Below are 20,417 nucleotides of genomic sequence, written 5' to 3'. Positions count from 1 at the left end.
AAAGGTGTTACTATAAATGCAAGTTCTTTCTTTCTTTCTTTAGCTCTTCTACATTGATTATATAACAGAGGGCTGAATTTTCTTCTCTTGTCGGAGGCGGGTTCAGTGGTGTGAGGGGCAGGGGGTGCTGAGAATCTCTGTGGAGACGTCTGCCATGAAACCCGCTGGCGTACTGCAATGTGCCAATTTTGTTGGAGGCGGTGGAATACCGTGGCGGTACTGATGCCCCAATGCGAAAGCATCATTTAAATGTTTGAAATGCTGTTTAAAATAAATTTGTATCTAATTCACTGCAATCCAATGAAGCTTACTCAATTTTGTGGATGATGTGCAGCAGTCACATGCCTTCGGTTTCGCGACTTTGAAAAGCTGGTGCCACCGAGGCAAGAGTTCACGGTGCCGCAAGAGGGAAGGCAACATAACCAGAGTAGCACAGGGGAAGCGAGGTTTACAATGGCCACTGCTGCTATGCTGAGTGTCCAAGGGGTTTATGGGGGGGTGGGGGGAGCTCTGCAAGGGGTTTGTATGAATGGGACGGAAACTCTGCAGGGGGCTTGTGTTAGAACGGCCGGGGGGGGGGGGTGCTCTCTGCAAGGGGTTTTTTGTGAACGGGGCAACGGCGTCTCTATCGCTGCTCTTACCATGTGATTGGGGAGGACAGCTGCCTTTTTGCGCAGCCACACCCACTATCGTTCCCAGTGGCGGGATGATAAAGTTGCACGCCAGTGAGGGGGCGGTCCACCCTGGCCACCGACATCAGTGGCTTGTAAAATGCAGCCTCCTTCACCAAGACCGCCTACTCCCATGTCCCCAACATGGCCTACCTTCCGCCCTGCCTTACCAATTTTCTGAAACCCTCATCCATGCTTTTGTCATAACCAAACTCAACTATTCCAATGCTCCCTTAGTCAGCCTCGCATTCTCCAACCTGCATTAACTTAGGCTTATCCAAAAACTCTGCTGCTAGTGTCCTAACTCACACCAAATCCTGTTCACCCATCACTCCTGTACTTGCTGGCCTACACCAGTTCCTGGTCCACCAATGCCTCAAGTTTAAAATTCTCATCCTTGTGTTCAAATCCCTCCATTGCCACATCCCTCCCTAGTCGTCACCTCCTCCAGTCCTACAACTCTGAGATCTCTGCGCTCCTCCAATTTTGGCCCCTTGAGCATTCCTGATTCCCATTGATTCACCGTTGGCAGTCGTGCCTTCAGTTCTTTAGAAATGTGACCAAAAGTCAGCTGTATTAATAGTTTCACCTGCCCAGTGATGCCGAGTTTCCTCCCCTTGCCAGATTGGACATCACCTAGTAGATTGCTGGACCTGTCGGAGTCTGTGTTCAATATGCTAATGGACCCCTCTCTTGACGCTCCATACAAAGCCCTGCGAGGATCGATTCCACTGTACCCAAGCCCATGCCGGTCGTCCTTTGGTGTGAAGTCCATCATCACCACATCCTTTGGTGCAAAGGTGACATTTTCAGGCTGATACTCATCCTCTTCCTCCTGGAGTGAAAAACAGAGTGAACACTTAGATTCCCCTCTAAATTACAGCAAGGCCATAATACCCTTTGCCTATCGAAAAATCTATCGAAGTTTTGAAATTTTCAATTGACCCTCCACTTCAACAGCTTTTTTTTGGGGGGGGTGGGGGGGGGGGAAAGAGGGTGCAGAGACTGTTCCAGATTTCCACTCCCCTTTGTGTGAAGAAGTGCTTCCTGACATCACCCCTGAACGGCCTGGCTCTAAATATCTAAAGGTTATGCCCCCCTTTTTCTGGACTCCTCCATCAGAGGAAATAGTTTATCTCTGTCTACCCTATCAAATCCTTTAATCATTGTAAACAACTCAATTACATCACCCCTTCACCTTCTAAATTCAAGGAAATACAATCCGTCCATGCAACCTGTCCTCGTAATTTAACCCTTTTTTAGCTCCAATATCATTCTGGTGAATCTGCACTGCACTCCCTCCGAGGCCAATTTATTCTTCCAAAGATGCTGTGCCCAGAACTGAATATTCCAGATGGGGTCTAACCAGAGCTTTGTACAGCTTTAACTAACTTCCATCCCTTTGTATTCCAGTCTTCTTGAGATAAAGCCCAACATTCCATTAACCTCTTCAATTATTTTCTGGACTTTTCACAGGCTTTTAGTGAACTCTATACCTAGATCCCTCAACATCTCTGCTCCTCCACAGTTCCTCACTCTTCACCATGTAGAAAGTTCAAAGTGGATGACCTCACACTTCCCTGCATTGAACAGTCAATAAGATCACACAGCATAACACTGCAGGTATTGGAGGGCTTAATGATTAAAAATGGCGAATCACGAGGTTAATCAAGGAGGAAACACAACAGTCAGGACTCCACAACATACCTGCAATCCATCCGAGCCTTCGTCAGGCAAGGAACACCCATACACTTTCACACCTGTATCTGTGTGTCAAATAAAATGGAAACAGTAAGCAAGGATGAGTCCAACATCCATTCTATGTTCAACATGTTGCATGGGAAGGTTCCTGAAAGCTCAGTCAGTAACTGAATGACAAATGACTGGGGTCCCAGTTGTAATCGCTGGGTTTATACCAAGCTGGCAGAGCCCAGCTCAGGCTTTGGTGTTGCAATTAGCCTCAGGGTCAGGGGAACAATACCGGTGAAGTTCTCGATCCTGATCATTTTTTTCTTTTAAAGAAGCACACATAACAGAACTAGGGGCCTTAACTATAAAGATAGTCACTAATAAATCCATAGAGTCATAACGGCACAGGAGGAGGCCATTCAGCCCATCGACCTATGCCAGCTCTCTGTACAGCAATCCAACTAGTCCCACTGACCCTCTCAATCCCCATATCCCTGCAAGTTGATTTCCCTCGTGCCCATCCAATTTCCTACTGAAATCATTGATCGTCTCCACTTCCACCACCCTCATAGGCAGCAAGTCCCAGGTCATTACCACTTGCTGCATAAAAAAGTTCTTACCTCACATCCCCCTACATTTCTTGCCCAAAACCTTCAACCCCTAGTCCTTGTACTGTCAGCTAAATGGGAACAGTTTTTCCTTGTCTACCTTATCTAAACCTGTCATAATCTTATCCACCTCTATCAAATCTCCCTCAGCCTCCTTTGCTCCAAGGAGAACAACTCCAGCTTCTCCAACCTAACCTTGTAACTAAATTCCCTCACCCCTGGAACCATTCTGGTAAATCTCCTCTGTACCCTCTCAAGGACCCTCACATCCTTCCTAAAGTGTGGTGACCAGAACTGGACACAGTACTCCAGTTGTGGCCTAACCAGAGCTTAATAAGGGTTCAGCATAACTTCCCTGCTTTTGTGCTCAATATCTCTATTTATGAATCCCAAGATAGTACTCTCTCAATATGTTCTGCCACCTTCAAAGATCAATGCACATGGATTCCCAGGTCCCTCGGTCCCTGCACACTCTTTACAACTTTGCCATTAAGTCTACATTGCCTTGCCCTATCCCTTCTGTCAAAATGCATCACCTCACATTCGTCTGTATTAAATTACACCTGCCACTTGTCTGCCCATTCTGCTAGCCTATCTATGTCCTGTTGCAGTCAATTAGTATCATTCTCACTGTTTGCCACACCTCCAAGTATGGTATCATTTACAAATGTTGAAATTTTACTCAGTTTCCCAATATCCAAGTCAAAAAAGCAGTGGCCCTAGCACTCAACCTTGGGAACATCACTCACTGTAGATCCACTGTGACTCCAGTCTGAAAAACAACCATTCACCACAAATCTAATATAAAAGCAAAATACTACAGATGCTGGAAATCTGAAATAAAAACGAGAAATGCTGGAAATACTCAGCAGGTCTGGCAGCATCTGTGGAGAGAGAAGCAGAGTTAACGTTTCAGGTCAGTGACCCTTCATCAGAAGCAGCTTGAGTTAACTAGGGGGCAACAGAGTAACCCCAGTGAAAGCATTGAAAATACAAATGTGGGGCTGTGTATGGAATTTTTAAAATTTTCCCAATTGATTCCCAAACTCAATGAGAGAGACGTGGAAACATTTTTTGTATCTTTTGAGAAACTTGCAAGGCAGTTAAAGTGGCCGGCTGAGACTTGACTCTTCTGTTGCAAAGTAAGCTAACAGGAAAAGCCCATGAGGTTTACTCCCTTTTGCCAGATGAGGGTGCATCAAATTATGAACTGACAGAAATGCTATCCACGGGGCATACGAGCTAGTACCGGAAGCCTACCGCCAGAAGTTTCAAACTCTCAGGAAGCAAGATGATCAAACTTATTTTGAGTTTGACAGAAGTAAGCAGCTGGCTTTTGACCAGTGGTTGAAGGCTCTTAAAGTGCAGCCCAGCTATGAGAATCTCAGAGAGGTAATTTTGCTAGAGGAATTTAAAAACTCTCTCTCCCCCTCTCCATAAAGACCCATGTGGAGGAACAAAAAGTACATAGAGCGAGGCAAGCCCACAGTTCTGGCTGATGAGTTTGCTCTAATATACAAGTCGGTTCCCCAGGGGAAAACCTTTCCCAGTCACCCCACAAATCCAAAAGGGACAAAGAGTGGGAAGGTGATAGGAGCCCAGGCAGTCCTGGGAAAGAGAGAAAAGCAGGACACACACGGGGCCCTCCTCCAGCCCAAAAGGAAGGTGCTGTAAATAAGAGTGAGACCCAGAGACCTGTGTGCTTCCATTGTAAGAAGGCAGGTCATCTGAGAGCTGATTGCTAGAAACTACTGGGAAATCTTGTAGGGTTAATCAGGGAACACCCACTCAGTGAAGGAGAAAGGACCCTGGGAAAGCACAGCTGAACAAGCTGTGGCTTTAACTGCAACAGTAGTAAGGCCCAGAAAACATACTGCTGTAGGTGCAGGAAAATTTAATAAGATTCCTGAAGGTTATCAGAATTTCGTGTCTGAAGGGAGAGTAACCCCATACCCCTCGAGTGGGGCAAGCAAACCCATAATAATCCTCAGGGATACGGGTGCCACAAGATCCCTTTAACTGGGAAAAGGCCCGACCTTTTCCCCAGAGAGTGCAGTAAATACCAGAATAGTGGTAAATGGTATTGGAGGGCAGTGTATGTCTGTATCTTTACATCGGGTGCACTTGGAGTGTGACCTAGTTTCGGGACCAGTGACCGTTGGGATTGTACGTAGTTTGCCTGTGGACAGGGTTGACCTGCTGTTAGGTAATGATCTGGCGGTGGCTAAAGTGGTAGCTTCCCAGTAGGGAAAGAGGAACTGAGAGAGACAGGGTAATGGCAGGAGATGGTTCCCTGCAGTTCCCCTGAATGTGTAGTGAATTGGGCCATGATCAAACCAGCTACCCCAGAGGAGACCGAATTGGCACTGCAGGCAGATGACCATGAGGTCTGTCCGTCAGACTTTCTTTGGAAAGTTAAAGGACCCAGGGAACGAATGAAATGAATCTTCCCTGGCTGAGGCTCAGCGAGCCGACCCAGTAATCAGAGTGTTAGCACAGGCTGCCCAGACTGAAATTGAAGCAGAGGGAGTCCCTGATTGCTACTAATTAAAGAATGATATACTGATGAGGAAATGGAGTTCTCCTCACAGACCTGAGAGCAAAGAGTAGACAGTGGTTCACCAGTTAGTGGTGCCACAGAGATATCGGAGAGAAATATTAAGAAGGGCCCATGAGACTACAATGGCTGTACATGCCGGTATACGAAAAACCAAAGCCCACATAAGACAGCAGATTGACTGGCCAAAACTCCACAAAGATGTGGTGGAGTACTGCAGGAGTTGCCACATGTGCCAGGTTGAGGGGAAACCCCAACCTGCAGTGAAATCTGCACCCCTAAATCATGTACCGCTGTTTAGAGGACTCTCCAGCAGGAGGCCACGAATTGTAAGGGACCCCTGCCAAGAACAAAAAGGGACATGCAGGCACAGGGCTGGCAAAAAGTTAGAGGAAAGGGGAAAAAGGGACAACGAGGACAAGTTGAAGGAGTTCCGAGAGGATGTCCAAATGAAAATCCCTACTGTCCAGTCAGCCAACCCCAAAATGTTGGAAAAATTAGACCCCACATCCTCCTATGTAAACACAGACACCAGAAGCACCCCACCAGACTTGCTAATAGCATTACAGAAACATGCAGGGAGAAAGAGAGGCAAGAGAGCAAAGAAACAGTGAAGGTGATGCCTCACCTAGTCCAAGTGCCGCAGTGGAGTGCAGTAGAATCTGGACAAATACCTGCAAGCAGGAGTGTCCCAGTGGACAAAGGGGAGATTAGCAAAGAATCCACCCCCACAGTCAGGAGAAAAGGGAACCAACCATCCCCTAAAAGGAAAAGCCCTTGCATGACTCATCAGGGCACTGGGAGAGAGATCAGAGTGGATCCACCCACAGCCGACTCTCACGAGCAGAACTCCAAACCAGGGGTAACTAAATCTGACCTTCCCCCTGCAGACCTCAACAGGAACAAAGGAACCCTAGGCAGTCATGGAAATGTGCAAACTGCAAACCTCCCCAAAAATCACATGTTTATTGGGATGCCCATTCCCAACGTATTGCAGGCTGAAAGTGAAGAAATTTTAAACCCCTTGGGTAACACATAACTATCTCAGACCCACCTCAAGAAAAGGGGCAGTTTAAAGCAGCACTGCTACAAAGGACAGACAGACTGTAACCATTTTTAAGATTTCTGAATGAATGAGAATGAAAGAGAGAAATGCGTGCGTGTTTTCCTGTACTTTCTCTTCACAGTTTCTTTGCCCTCTTGACTCTCTTTCTCCCTGCATGTTTCTGTAAATGCTGTTAGCAACTCTGGTGGGGTGCTTCTGGTGTCTGCATTTACATAGGAGGATGTGGGGTCTAATTTTTCCAACATTTCGGGATTGGCTCCCCTAATGTCGCATTTCATTCTGCTGGATGTGGATGTGTGACGGAATGAGACATCTTAATTTTGTCATATGGAACATTATTATTTGAACGTTTACTGGACATTGAAATAACTTGTTTAAAAAGACCACAGAACAGTGGCTGAAAACATGGCTGCATATTTGCATTCTAAATGGACAGACAATGGGAGCACTCCCTGATCCAATTAGCCAGATGGATTTTCCCAGTAGCGATAATCAAGAGACATTGAGTGTCATTGAATGTGTAAGAGCCAGCATTCCACCCCGCCCAGAGTGTGTCTGGTAAGCTGTGAGGAATCCACAAACCTCACAGGCGAGGCTGCCTCAAGACAAATGCTAGTCACATGACTAACCTGCTGGCCAGCCTGGAGTTAATTGAATTGTGCTCACAGAAGAGTTTTTGGAAGAGACTGCAATTGAACTTCAAGAAAAGAGCACGCCTTCTCTATCTCTCACACGCACAATTTTAGGGACCCACGGATGTAACTCAAGCCTCAAGACAGAAGACTCCTGCAGCCTTCTGGTACCAGCTAAACAAGTTTGAAAGTGTGATCTGGGCCCCAACGAGAACTGCAAGACTTAAGTTCAATCAAAGACTTTATATCCAACCCAGAACCAGTAACTGAATTCCATCTATTACTTAAAACCATTCCCCCTTAATTCTTTCTCTTCCTCTGTCTCTATTTGCGTGTGCGTTTATCGCGTATGCATGTTAGTGTTGTTGCATTGCGTATTCTTTGTAGTTTTAACTGAGTTAGAGTTTTCAGGTTAATAAACTTACACCTTTCTGGTTTAAATCTGAGAAAGCCTGTCTGGTTGATTTCTTTGCCATTACAATTAGAGAGTAGTAAGCAAGAACTCAGAGGGGAAGCTAAAAAGAGTGTTTTAAAAATTAAACCCTGTTACGGCCAAACCAGGAAAAGGCTGAGAGGGGAGCCCTAGACCCCTGCCTCACCTGGTCATAACAATGGTGAAAGAGCAGGGGAGTGGGATTAATTATATTGTTCTTTCAAAGAGCTGGTTTAGGCACAATGGGCTGAATGGCCTCCTTCTCTACTGCCTTGTCATTGCTTTCAAATCCCTCCATGGCCTGAGCCCTCTACCTCTCCAATGTCCCCAGCTCCACAACCCTCCAAGATCTCTGCACTCTTCTAATTCTGGCCTCTTCCAAATCCCCGATATTCATTGCCCCATCATTGCTGGCTGTGCCATCAGCTGCTTAAACCCTAAGCTCTGGAAATCTCTCCCTAGAGCGGCACAGTGGCGCAGTAGTTAACACCGCAGCCTCACAGCTCCAGCGACCCGGGTTCAGTTCTGGGTACTGCCTGTGCGGAGTTTGCAAGTTCTCCCTGTGAACGCGTGGGTTTCCGCCGGGTGCTCTGGTTTCCTCCCACAGCCAAAGACTTGCAGGTTGATAGGTAAATTGGCCATTATAAATTGCCCCTAGTGTAGGTAGGTGGTAGGAGAATGGTGGGGATGTGGTAGGGAATATGGGATTAATGTAGGATTAGTATAAATGGGTGGTTGTTGGTCGGCACAGACTCAGTGGGCCGAAGGGCATTTCAGTGCTGTATCTCTAAATAAATAAATAAACTTCTCCGCCTCTCTCTCCTCCTTCAAGACGCTCCTTAAAACCTACCTCTTTGACCAAGCTTTTGGTCGCCTGCCCTAAGATCTCTTCCCCCATGTGGCTCAGTATCAAATTTTGTTTTGATAAGCCACCTGTGAGGCACTTTGGGACATTTTACTATGTTAGAGATGATTTATAAATACAAGTTGTGTTGAAAATTCATCTACTCCACATCTGCAGCATCACTACCTCAGAGTCTTTTCCTCAAATGCAAGCTAAGACATCAGCTTCTATTCCAAAAGCTTTACTAATTCTGCTCATCCTCTCTGGACTCGAACCCTGACATTTGCCCCCACCTCCTCATCATATTAGTTTAAATCCTGTTCTACTTCCACTCTCAGCAAGGATGTCTGTGCCATTTGTGTTCAGGTGAAGACCGTCCCTATGGTATAATCTTCCCCTTACCACTCCCTTTGGCCCTACATCACCAACTCTTTTGTCATTTTGGGCGGCACAGTGGCGCAGTGGTTAGCACTGCAGCCTCACAGCTCCAGCAACCCAGGTTCAGTTCTGGGTACTGCCCGTGCGAAGTTTGCAAATTCTCCCTGTAACCGCGTGGGTTTCCGCCGGGTGCTCCAGTTTCCTCCCACAGCCAAAGACTTGCAAGTTGATAGGTAAATTGGCCATTGTAAATTGCCCCTAGTGTAGGTAGGTGGTAGGGAAATTGAGGAAAGATGGGGTAGGAATATAGGATTAATGTAGGATTAGTATAAACGGGTGGTTGATGGTCGGCACAGACTCGGTGAGCCGAACGGCCTGTTTTAGTGCTATATCTCTAAATAAATAAATAAAATAAAAAATAAACTTTAATCTCTCCTGCCTTTCACCCCATCACAGACTGTCCCTTTTGTTCTTTGTCCCCCTACCCCGCCCCGCCCACTTGCTTAAAACCTATTAGATTTCTAACTTTTCCCAGTTCTGATGAAAGGTCACTGACCTGAAGCGTTAACTCTGCTTCTCTCTCTACACATGCTGCCAGACCTGCTGAGTATTTCCAGCACTTTCTGTTTTTATTTCAGATTTCCAGCATTTGCAGTATTTTGTTCTTGTATAATCTTCCCGTGTTCAGAGTTCACTCCAGCGCCCTAAATGCATGAATCCTTCACTCCTGCACCAACTCCACAGCCATACACTGACCATCCAAATCTCCCTACCCTTAACCTGTCCAGTAAGTAGTTGCAGAAAACAATGCAGAGATTACCATCCGACAGGGATTTGTTTTCAATCTTGTACCTAAATCCTTGAACACCCTCTGCAAGGCCTCAAACATCATTCTATTTATCAGCCATGGCTCAGTGGGTAGCAGTTTCTCCTCTGAGTCAGGAGGTCATGGATTCAAGTCCCACTCCAGAGACTTGAGCGTGCAATCTAGGCTGACATGCCAGTGCGGTATAGAGGGAGTGCTGCACTGTCAGAGGTGCTGTCTTTCACGAGACGTTAAAAAAAGGCCTCATCTGCCCTCTCAGGTGGACGTAAAGATCCCATGGCCACTATTTCAAAGAAAAGCAGGGGAGTTCTCCCTGGTGTCCTGGCCAATATTTATCCCTCAACCATCAATAAAACAGATTACCTGATGATCATCACATTGCTGTTTGTGGGATCTTGCTGTGCATACATTGGCTGCCATATTTCCTACATTACAACACTTTTAAAAGTACTATTTTCGCTGTAAAACTAAAGGACATCCCGAGGTTGTGAAAGGTGCTACAGAAATGAAAGTTCTTTCTTACATCCAACTGAGTCCTGAAAGCAAGCTAAAAATTAGCAGTGATACTGGGTCATTTCTCACCACATTGTTGCCTCTGAGGCTTCCTCTTCACACGCGGTCCGAGCCCTTGTCCTTCCTTCCAGCCCATTTTCCGCAGTAACTGCACACCAATTGTTATCCTGGGCCAAAGTTGGGAGACTTTACTTTACATCTTTGAATTAATGAAATCACTTGAAAACTGTTAACCAGGTTATGACAGTGTTAGTGGGACCAGACAATTGATCACCAGGACACACCAGACTTCTGAACAGACTGGGGTTTGGTTGGTCTGTCCCACAGAAGGAGCACATCACTCCCCTTCTTGCTCTCCAACTCACCGCCCTGCTTCAAAAACCTCCAGTATTGCTTCATTTGGAGTACACATTACGATGCTTTGGAACGCAAATCACTCAGAGCTCAGCACCAAAAGGAACTTGTTGCGTTTCAGTAATGTGACATATTGGGGGGGGGGGGGGGGGGCGGGGGAAACATGAGTGACTGAGAGACCCACCCACCAACCCAACCCCCTAAATAAAAACACAAACAGCTTGTGATCACCAGAGGCACACAGTGCTCAAGGTCAAGGTGACTTCAATATCAACAGCACTACAACCGCAGTTTCATCCCTTCCAGGCATTACAGCATCTGATCAAGACTTGAAAATCAAAATTCAATTAGTTCAGTGCCTCTTCGGGATTGGGTGCTAAATGGACCCTCCTCCACACCAGGAAGGTGGCAGATTCGGTCCTTTGATCTCAACCAGGTAGCGGTGAATACGGTTCACCTCAGTGACCCCCCAGTTAGATAGCGAGCATTGTAAGTAGTGTTGGTGGAAGTATAAAATTACAAAGAGATATTAATTGATTCGGGGAATGTGCAAAACTGTGGCAAATGGAATTCAATGTAGGCAAGTGTGAGGTTATCCACTTTGGACCTAAATGGATAGAACATGATATTTTCTAAATGGTGAAAAGTGAAAAACAGTAGAGATCCAAAGAGATGGAGGTGGGGCGGGTCCATGTACACAGATCATTAAAATGTCATGAACAGGTACAGAAAATAATCAAAAAGGCTAATTGAATACTGGCCTTTACAGCTGGAGAACTAGAATACAAATGGATAGAGGTCATACTTCAGCTACACAAAGCTCTGGGTAGACCACACCTGGAGTTACTGAGAGCAGTTCTGGGCACCACACCTTAGGGAGGATATACTGGCCTTGGAGGCAGAGCATCAGATTTACTAGAATTCTACCTGGACTCCAAGAGTTAAGCTACAAGGAGAGATTACACAAACTAGGGTTGTATTCCCCTGGAATTTAGAAGGTTAAGGGTGAATTTGATCAAAGTTTTCAAGATATTAAGTGAAACAGAGAGCAATTATTCCGCTGGTTGGGGAGTCTAGCACTTGGCGACTGTCTAAAAATTAGAGCAAGACCTTTTAGGAATGAAATTAGCAACACTTCTACTCACAGAAGGTGGTAGAACATAAGAAATAGGAGCAGGAGAAGACCATATGGCCTGTCACGCCTGCTCCGCCATTCAATACAATCATGGCTGATCTTGGTCTTCAACTCCACTTTCCAACCTGCACCCACTCCTCCCACCAAAATCCCTTGATTTCCCGAGACACCAAAAATCTGTCTATCTCAGCCTTAAATATATTCAACAATAGATCATCCACAACCCTCCAGAGTAGAGAATTCTAAAGATTCACAACCCTTCATGCAACTCTCTTCCGCAAATGGCAATTAATGCTAGATCAATTGTAAACTTTAAGGTATATGCAGTATGTAAAGTTAGGTCTTTTTTTTTTAAATATTCTTTCATGGGATGTAAGTGTCGCTGGTTAGGCCATCATTTGTTGCTCATCCCTGATTGCCCTTGAGAAGGATGTGGTGAGCTGCCTTCTTGAACTGGCGCAGGTACTTCCATAGTGCTGTTAGGAAGGGAGTTCCAGCATTTTGATCCAGCAACATTGAAGGAACAGTGATAAATTCCCAAGACAGGATGGTTTCTGGCTTGGAGGGGAACTTACAGGTGGTGGTGTTCCCATGTATCTGCTGCCCTCGTCCTTCTAGGTGGTAGAGGTCGCTGGTTTGGTAGGTGCTGTCGAAAGAGCCTTGGTGAGTTGCTGCGGTGCATTTTGTAGATGGTACACACTGCTGCCACTGTGCGTCGGTGGTGAAGGGAATGAATGTTTATGTTGGTGGATGGGTTGCCGATCAAGTGGGCTGCTTTGTCCTGGATGCTGTTCAGCTTCTTGTGTTGTTGGAGCTGCACTCATCCAGGCAAGTGGAGAGTATTCCATCACTCTCCTGACTTGTATCAGGTAGATGGTGGACAGGCTTTGGGGAGTCAGGAGGTGAGTTACTCACAGATCAGCCATGATCTCAGTGAATGGTAGAACAGGCTCGAAGCATTAAATAGCCTCCTCCTGTTCCTACTCTTTCCTATGTCCAGTGAACCTCAGTTAGAGAAAGCAGAAATCAACTCCTGTTCCTGATCACTGTCCGGTGATGGGAGACAACAGTCTGCGCACCACAGCCAAATACCCCAGGGACACCCATCAGGTGTGCACGGAAACGAGGACGCCCCTGCAACCCCTCCTGCAGGGAGGGGCAGTCACTTCATGGAAGATGGGGCAAAAACTGAAGGGAAAAGTACTGAGAAGAAACTTCCATGTCATCATAAAACGTTTAATTTAGACAGGTGCTTTATCCTGTGGCTGCCGCTCCAACAAGGGAACCTACGAGGGAGGGGTATTTTCAACCCCAATATCTACAATTGCACCCCCCACCTCTCCCCCAACCCTACCCGCATGGACAGGTCTGTCCGTGTTTTGGTCTTTTCCCCAACCACTGCTGCATTTGAATTGCAGCCAATGATCGCTTCACCAGACTGACAGAGCCTCTGCCACCGAGCGTCATTTGGTGTGGCAACCCAGTCAAGGCTAGGATAGTCTTCCGTTCAACTGTAATCTCCTCCCTCAAACCCCACTCCCCTCTCACTTTGCTGGAGCAATCATGTCGTCCAAAATGGTGGCCCCAGGAATGGGAGCTGCCACACTCGTCAAAGCTCGTGACTTCTCCTGGATCTTGTCTTTAGCCTTCGAGGCAAAGTCGTCTGTTGTTGTTATCCCCTTTGGCGCAATTCCATGCTCCTTGAGATCCTTAAAAAAAGTTTAATAAAAAAAAAATCACAGAATCTTATAGCATAGGAGGCCATTCGGCCCACTGTGCTAGCTCTTTGAAAGGGTTATCTAATTAGTCCCATTGCCTAAGCTTGCTCCATAACCCTGCAAACCTTTCCTTTTCAAGTATTTATCCAATTTTTTTTTAAGTTACTAGTGAATCTGCTTCCACTGCCCTTTCCTGCAGCACATTCCCGATTGTAGCAACTCACTGAATGAAGAAAATTCTATTCATCTCCCCCTCTGGTTCTTTTGCCAATCACTTTAAATCTGTGTCCTCTGGTTACTGACCCTCCCTCCAGGGAAACATTTTCACCTTCTTTACTCTTCACAAAACCCTTCAAATTTTGAACCCCTCTATCAAATATCCCCTTAACCCTCTCTGCTGCAAGGAGAACAGCCTCTTCATACATAAAATGTGGAGATATTGACTGAAGGAAAGTGTGAGGGGCCTGAAGATCAGACTCACTCCCTCCCTTCATCCCAAACTTCCTCCAAGTGGAGCAGCCAGCCTCTACTGGTGCTTCTTGATAATGGAGTGACCACGAAAGTAGCATCTGGGGATCAGCTCCACAGGATGCTGCACTCCAGGCTCTACACAGAACAGGTCCAAACATAACAATAACCACCCCTTCCTCTTAATCCCGAGTGCACAGTGCGTGTTACTTCACCATCACACATCTATACTCCGAGTCTCCCCAGGACATCACCATCCACCCACCTGCACAGATCAACAAAATAAACTCCTCATACAGTACCTCTTCATCCATGAAGTTTTCGGGACTGAAGAGCTGCTTATCTGCCTTTTGCTGCCGTGAAGACACAAATGTTGAAGGCGCCCATCCTACAGACACAGTAACATTGTCAAACCATCAGTCCAACTGCCACACAGTCCGAGCGCACAACACACGGGAGAACGCAGGGGCCAGGGCGCACAACACACGGGAGAACACAGGGGCCGGAGTGTATTACACACAGGCCATAATGCACAACATTCCCCTGTTGGTGGTTTTTTTTTAAACACAAAGCTTTATGCAATTGCAGCCAGAGTGTGAGAGGCTCACTGTCTAATTAGAGCAGACCTATTTATCGTGGTCCTGTAGTTTTTTTTCCCGAGAATATGCTGTTTGCCTTTAAGGTTTGCAAAAGATCAGTATTGCTTTAAGAACCAGACAGCCTCAGGAGTTATTGGAAGGTGCATTTCCATTGCCTTAGAAACAGCAATTTGGAGACTGCGATTCAAAGGGTGCAATCGCGTTACCATAGGTACAGATACTGGGAATTGAGTATTAAGTGATACATTTGTTACAATTCAATTCTGAACTGGCTTTTTAGTTGAAGACAGTTTGTTCTAACAGAACACAGACACAGAGGACACAGACAGACAGCTGTGGTGTTTAGCACTTGAAAAAAGAGCTCTCAACCATTTAAGCTGAAGGAATAGGATTTTTTGTCTGTTAATTATTATCTCTCAAAATTCTAAAAGAGTCAAATTAGTCATAATACCTTAGAGGAGGAATTCATGGAGTGTATACGGGATGGTTTTCTGGATCAATACGTTGAGGAACCAACTAGAGAATAGGCCATCCTAGACTGGGTATTGTGTAATGAGAGAGGAATAATTGACAATCTAGTGGTGTGAGACCCCTTGGGGACGAGTGACCATAATATGATAGAATTCTTCTTCAAGTTGGAGAGTGACGTAGAGGAAACTACGAAGGTATGAGGCGCGGGTTGGCCAAATTGGATTGGGAAACGTTACTTAAAGGGATGACGGTGGAAAGGCAATGGCAAACATGCAAAACATTCCATAGACTCTAACAGTTCCTACAGATTGGAGGGTAGCTAATGTAACCCCACTATTTAAAAAGGGAGGTAGAGAGAAAGCAGGGAATTATAGACCGGTTAGCCTGACATCGGTAGTGGGGAAAATTCTAGAGTCCATTATCAAAGATTTTATAGCAGAGTACTTAGAGAAGTGGTAGAATCGGACAGAGTCAGCATGGATTTACGAAAGGGGAATCACGCTTGACAAATCTGCTCGAATTCTTCGAAGATATAACCAGTAGAGTTGATGAGGGGGAGCCAGTGGATGTGGTTTATTTGGACTTTCAGAAGGCTTTCGACAAAGTCCCACATAAGAGGTTAGCATGTAAAATTAAAGCGCAAGGGATTGGGGGTAGTGTATTGCGATGGATAGAAAATTGGTTGGCAGACAGGAAACAGAGTCGGAATAAACGGGTCTTCTTCCAAATGGCAGGCAGTGACTAGTGGGGTACCGCAGGGATCGGTGCTAGGACCCCAGCTATTAGATATTATATATTATTACAATAGATATTAATGATTTAGATGAGGGAACTAAATGTAATATCTCCAAATTTGCAGATGACACAAAACTTGGTGGGAGGGTGAGTTGTGAGGAGGATGCAGAGAGGCTTCAGGGTGATTTGGACAAGTTGAGTGAGTGGGCTAATGCATGGCAGATGCAGTATAATGTGGATAAATGTGAGGTTATCCACTTTGGTAGCAAAAACAGGAAGGCAGATTATCTGAATGGCTATAATCTGAGCGAGGGGAATAAGCAGGGATGTCTTGCTGCAATTATAGAGGGCCTTGGTTAGGCCACACCTGGAATATTGTGTGCAGTCGTGGTCTGCTTATCTGAGGAAGGATGTTCTTGCTATAGAGGGAGTGCAGTGAAGGTTTACCAGACTGATTCCTGGGATGGCGGGACTGACGTATGAGGAGAGATTGAGTCGGTTGGGATTATATTCGCTGGAGTTCAGAAGAGTGAGGGGGATCTCATAGAAACCTATAAAATTCTAACAGGACTTGACAGGGTAGATGCAGGAAGGATGTTCCCGATGGCGGGGGAGTCCAGAACCAGGGGTCATAGTCTAAGGATACGGGGTAAACCTTTCAGGACTGAGATGAGGAGAAATTTCTTCACCCAGAGAATGGTGAACCTGTGGAATTCGCTACCACAGAAAGCAGTTGAGGCCAAAACGTTGCATGTTCTCAAGAAGGAGTTAGATATAGCTCTTGGGTTTAAAAGGGATCAAAGGATATGGGGTGAAAGCAGGAACAGATTACGGAGTTGGATGATCAGCCATGATCATAATGAATGGCGGAGCAGGCTCAAAGGGCTGAACGGCCTACTCCTGCTCCTATTTTCTATGTTTCTACGTCAAGCCAAAACAGATCTCTGGTAATTTAAATTGAAGAAAGGGAAGCTAGACTGTGACAATCTTTTATCCCTCAAAAACTCTAAAGTTAGCTTGATTTTATTGAAAGTGCACGTCGTTAATTGTTGAAATTCGCTGGAGAAGGAAAGCATCACCTACTGCTGAAGTTCGACTACAGACTGTTCTACGGTGGAAGAATCTTTCTTCCCGCATTGGACAACTGTGAAGACTTCAAGGAACATTCGGTGAGGACTTTGAGCAACATTGGACTGTAAATTTGCAAGGACTCTAATTCTTTCTATTTTAAATGTTGTTTAAGAATTTTCATAGTGTTTAAGAATTTAGTTCTTCTAATTAAAAAAGAGTTAATTTGTTGATTTAAAGACACCTGGTTTGGTTAGCCTCATTCGGGGGTTAATAGATGGTACAATTTGGCTGGGTCTTTCTTTAATTTGGAAAGTTTTAAATCATATGTTAGGCGATCTGTGGAGTGACGGGATTGAATTATCAGTGCGTTTCTCCCACCACAATCAGAATCATATTTTGATTGGGGGCTTTGACACATTATAGCTAATGCTTTTTGCAGCCATCTCAATCCAGAGGGACAGCATTAATACAAAGAGTGATCCCTGACCAGGCACCCATAAAGAGCATTGGTCTGGAAATCACAGCAGTTAACCGACGGCAAATCCAGCACCACAGGCCCAGGATGACCCACCAGCATTCCCTGTGAGCACCCTCCTCACCTCAACAGAAGCACGCACCAGACCAGGAGCACACACCGGGGAATCCGCTGGGTAATTAGATAAAGAGATGCCTGCACCTTAAAATTAGGCTTTTTGAATATTAGTGTGTGATCACACAGTGAGTCCGTAGAGAATTCCTTTCCCATTAAATTAGTGGAGCTGTTAATCTGTTTACCCTGATCATGGGACAAAGTGTTGCATCTCCGCCCCTGATCACACTAAATAACACCCCACTGGAAGTGGTTAGCAAATTCTGCTACCTTGGGTCCATGGTCACAGACAATCTGTCCTTTGATGTAGAGCTCGATACACACATACAGAAAGCAGATATCACCTTTGGCCAACTCGCATGGAACAATACCAAGTTGACCCTTAAGAGCAAGCTGATAGTTTATAAAGCCTGCGTTCTCATCACCTTGCTGTACGGCTGTAAAACATGGGCAACTTACTGCTACCAGGAAAAGCAGCTCAATAATTTCCATCTTGCTGTCTGTGGCACATTACGGGTATATCCTGGCAGGATCACAATCACAAATGTGGCAGTCCTCTCAAAGGCAGAGCTCCCAAGTATGTTGGCACTAATCAAACAGAGGTGGCTTTGGTGGATTGGGCACCTCTGCAGGATGGATGATGGACGCATACCCAAGGATTTTCCATATGGTGAGGTAGCCGAAGCCAGACAACCAGTGGGGCGCCCAAAGCTCCGCTTCAAGGATGCTTGCAAGCGTGACATGAAGGCCCTAAATTTCGACTATCGCACTGGAAGTCATGAGCTGGTGAAGGAGGGAAATGGCGGCACATCCTGTGGACTGGTGTGCACTACCATGACAACCAGTCACTACAGCAGCATGGCAATAGGCGCCAACGTCAGAAACAACAATCCAAAACATCACCTGGCAGTTTCATGTGGCGGAACCTGCCTCTCAAGGCTTAGCCTCCACAGCCATCAGCAATAGCGCACCAAGAGAAGACACCCCACCTAAATGGATTGTTTGCTGTCCATCATCTCTCATAGATGGAAGGACATCAACAACATAATCTGTTTAATAAAAGCAAAATACTTCAGACGCTGGAAATCTGAAATACACAGATGTTGCCAGACCTGCTGAGTATTTCCAGCATTTCTTGTTTTTATAAGATAATCGATTGATTGTAATTAGCTGAGTGCCTCTATTAAAAGAATGGTCATAAGAATCCATGAAAACATTTGTACCTTAAAGCCATGGAGTCTCATTTCAAGGCATTGATGTGATAGTTTCTCTTACCTTCTTTTGACCCCACTGAGTTGAAATAACCAGCAGAAAAGCCCCCAGTGAATGCTCCATGAAAGCGTTTGTACCGCCCCTTCTCATCTTTGACTGTCTGCTCCTGCAGAGGGATTGGTTTCTTGGTTGATTCATCTTAGAAGCAAAGAAAAAGAGTCTACATTAACACAACCCCACAAACTAAGCAAGTATTCATTCAGTTGTTTCCCTTCCTGTAGTCAATGTTCCCCTGCTCCTGTCCAGATGATGCCAAATCTCACCGAGGGACAGCAGTCCTCTGGTACCTCCACAACTCTATTTCTCACATGTCTGTGACTGAGCCTGCACAGTAGTCGCCCGTAGGCTATCTGTCCAGTCCTGCCCTCACCCAATGCCCTTTACAAGCACATGTCATCCAGGAGAATCACCTCCTTCTCCCATGACCCACAAAACTCTGGATTATGCAACTTCTCCACACCCTCTATTGGGTGGCATTCTACAGGGTTCCCCCTCCTTCAGCACTGTTTCCCACCACCTTACAAAACTACCAGCAGAGGTAAAAGGCATGAAATCTATTTAGGTGGCATAAGGGGTGATGGAGTATCCTGGGATTTGTCAGGGTGATTCGGGGGGGGGGTGGGGGGGGGGGTTGCCGGGGTGAAGGGGGGGATGGGTGCTGGGGTGATGGGGGGATGGTTGCTGGGGTGACGGGGGGGGGGGGGGGGTGGGTTTGCCAGGGTGATGGGGGGGTAGGTGGTTGCCGGGGTGATGGGGGGGGGGCAGGTGGTTGCCGGGGTGATGGGGGGGGGGGGCAGGTGGTTGCCGGGGTGATGGGGGTTGGGGGGGGGTTTGCCGGGGTGATGGGGGGTTGGGGGTTGGTTGGTGGGGGGGGGGGGTTGGTTGCCGGGGTGATGGGGGTTGGGGGGTTTGCCGCCGGGGTGATGGGGGGTTGCGGGGGGGGGTTGCTGGGGGGGGGTTGGTTGCCGTTGTGATGGGGGGTTGGGGGGGGAGGGGGGTTGCTGGGGGGGGGGGGTTGGTTGCCGGGGTGATGGGGGGAGGGGGGGTTTGCCGGGGTGATGGGGGGTTGGGGTTGGTTGGTTGCTGGGGGGGGGGGGTTGGTTGCCGGGGTGATGGGGGGTTGGGGGGGGGGGTTGGTTGCCGGGGTGATGGGGGGTTGGGGGGGGGGGGGGTTGGTTGCCGGGGTGATGGGGGGTTGGGGGGGGGGGGGAAGAGAGGATTGCCTTGGTGACAATGCAGGGGAAGGGCAGGAGGATCCGGGCTCGGACTGAGCCCCGCTCCAGCTGACAGCAGCTGCTGATCGGACTGAAAACCTCGGCCGCTAAATGGAGGCCAGGAGCCTGACCCGGGCCGCGGTTGTTATGGAAACGTCCTGAGGCCTGACTCCCGCCGCTCCCTGTCCCGGCCTCTCCCCGGGTCCGGGTTTTACCCTCCAGCGGCTCCAGCGCCGACCCGAAATAAACAAAATCCTCCTCCTCGGGCGCCGCCATCTTGGACTGCCTACGTCACCGGTCAGAGTTCACTGGGGGTAAAAATCGGGAGAATCACTGGGGGTAAAAATCGGGAGAATCACTGGGGGTAAAAATAGGGAAATCACTGGGGGTAAAAATAGGGAGAATCACTGGGGGTAAAAATCGGGAGAATCACTGGGGGTAAAAATAGGGAGAATCACTGGGGGTAAAAATCGGGAGAATCACTGGGGGTAAAAATAGGGAAATCACTGGGGGTAAAAATAGGGAGAATCACTGGGGGTAAAAATCGGGAGAATCACTGGGGGTAAAAATAGAG

The 20,417-nt window shown here is 46.9% G+C and overlaps 1 protein-coding gene across 2 annotated transcripts in view; it reads right to left on the bottom strand.

The window, feature by feature from the left end:
• Positions 1 to 20,148, bottom strand: part of gpatch1 (G patch domain containing 1) — a 77,440-nt gene extending 57,292 nt beyond the window's left edge. For both annotated transcript variants that reach the window (XM_068049013.1, XM_068049014.1), the window contains exons 1-7: positions 20,059 to 20,148; positions 18,633 to 18,767; positions 14,195 to 14,280; positions 13,255 to 13,415; positions 10,287 to 10,384; positions 2,379 to 2,437; positions 1,261 to 1,506 (exon numbers count right to left, since the gene is read on the bottom strand). In XM_068049013.1, coding sequence (XP_067905114.1) covers positions 1,261 to 1,506; positions 2,379 to 2,437; positions 10,287 to 10,384; positions 13,255 to 13,415; positions 14,195 to 14,280; positions 18,633 to 18,767; positions 20,059 to 20,119 — 846 coding nt within the window. In that variant the 5' untranslated portion in view covers positions 20,120 to 20,148. The remainder of the gene's footprint in view (positions 1 to 1,260; positions 1,507 to 2,378; positions 2,438 to 10,286; positions 10,385 to 13,254; positions 13,416 to 14,194; positions 14,281 to 18,632; positions 18,768 to 20,058) is intronic.
• Between the last annotated feature and the right edge of the window lie 269 nt (positions 20,149 to 20,417).

Source organism: Heterodontus francisci, chromosome 17 (assembly GCF_036365525.1).
Source record: "Heterodontus francisci isolate sHetFra1 chromosome 17, sHetFra1.hap1, whole genome shotgun sequence".
Lineage (NCBI taxonomy): Eukaryota > Metazoa > Chordata > Chondrichthyes > Heterodontiformes > Heterodontidae > Heterodontus > Heterodontus francisci.
This window is presented reverse-complemented; position numbering and strand designations above follow the sequence as displayed.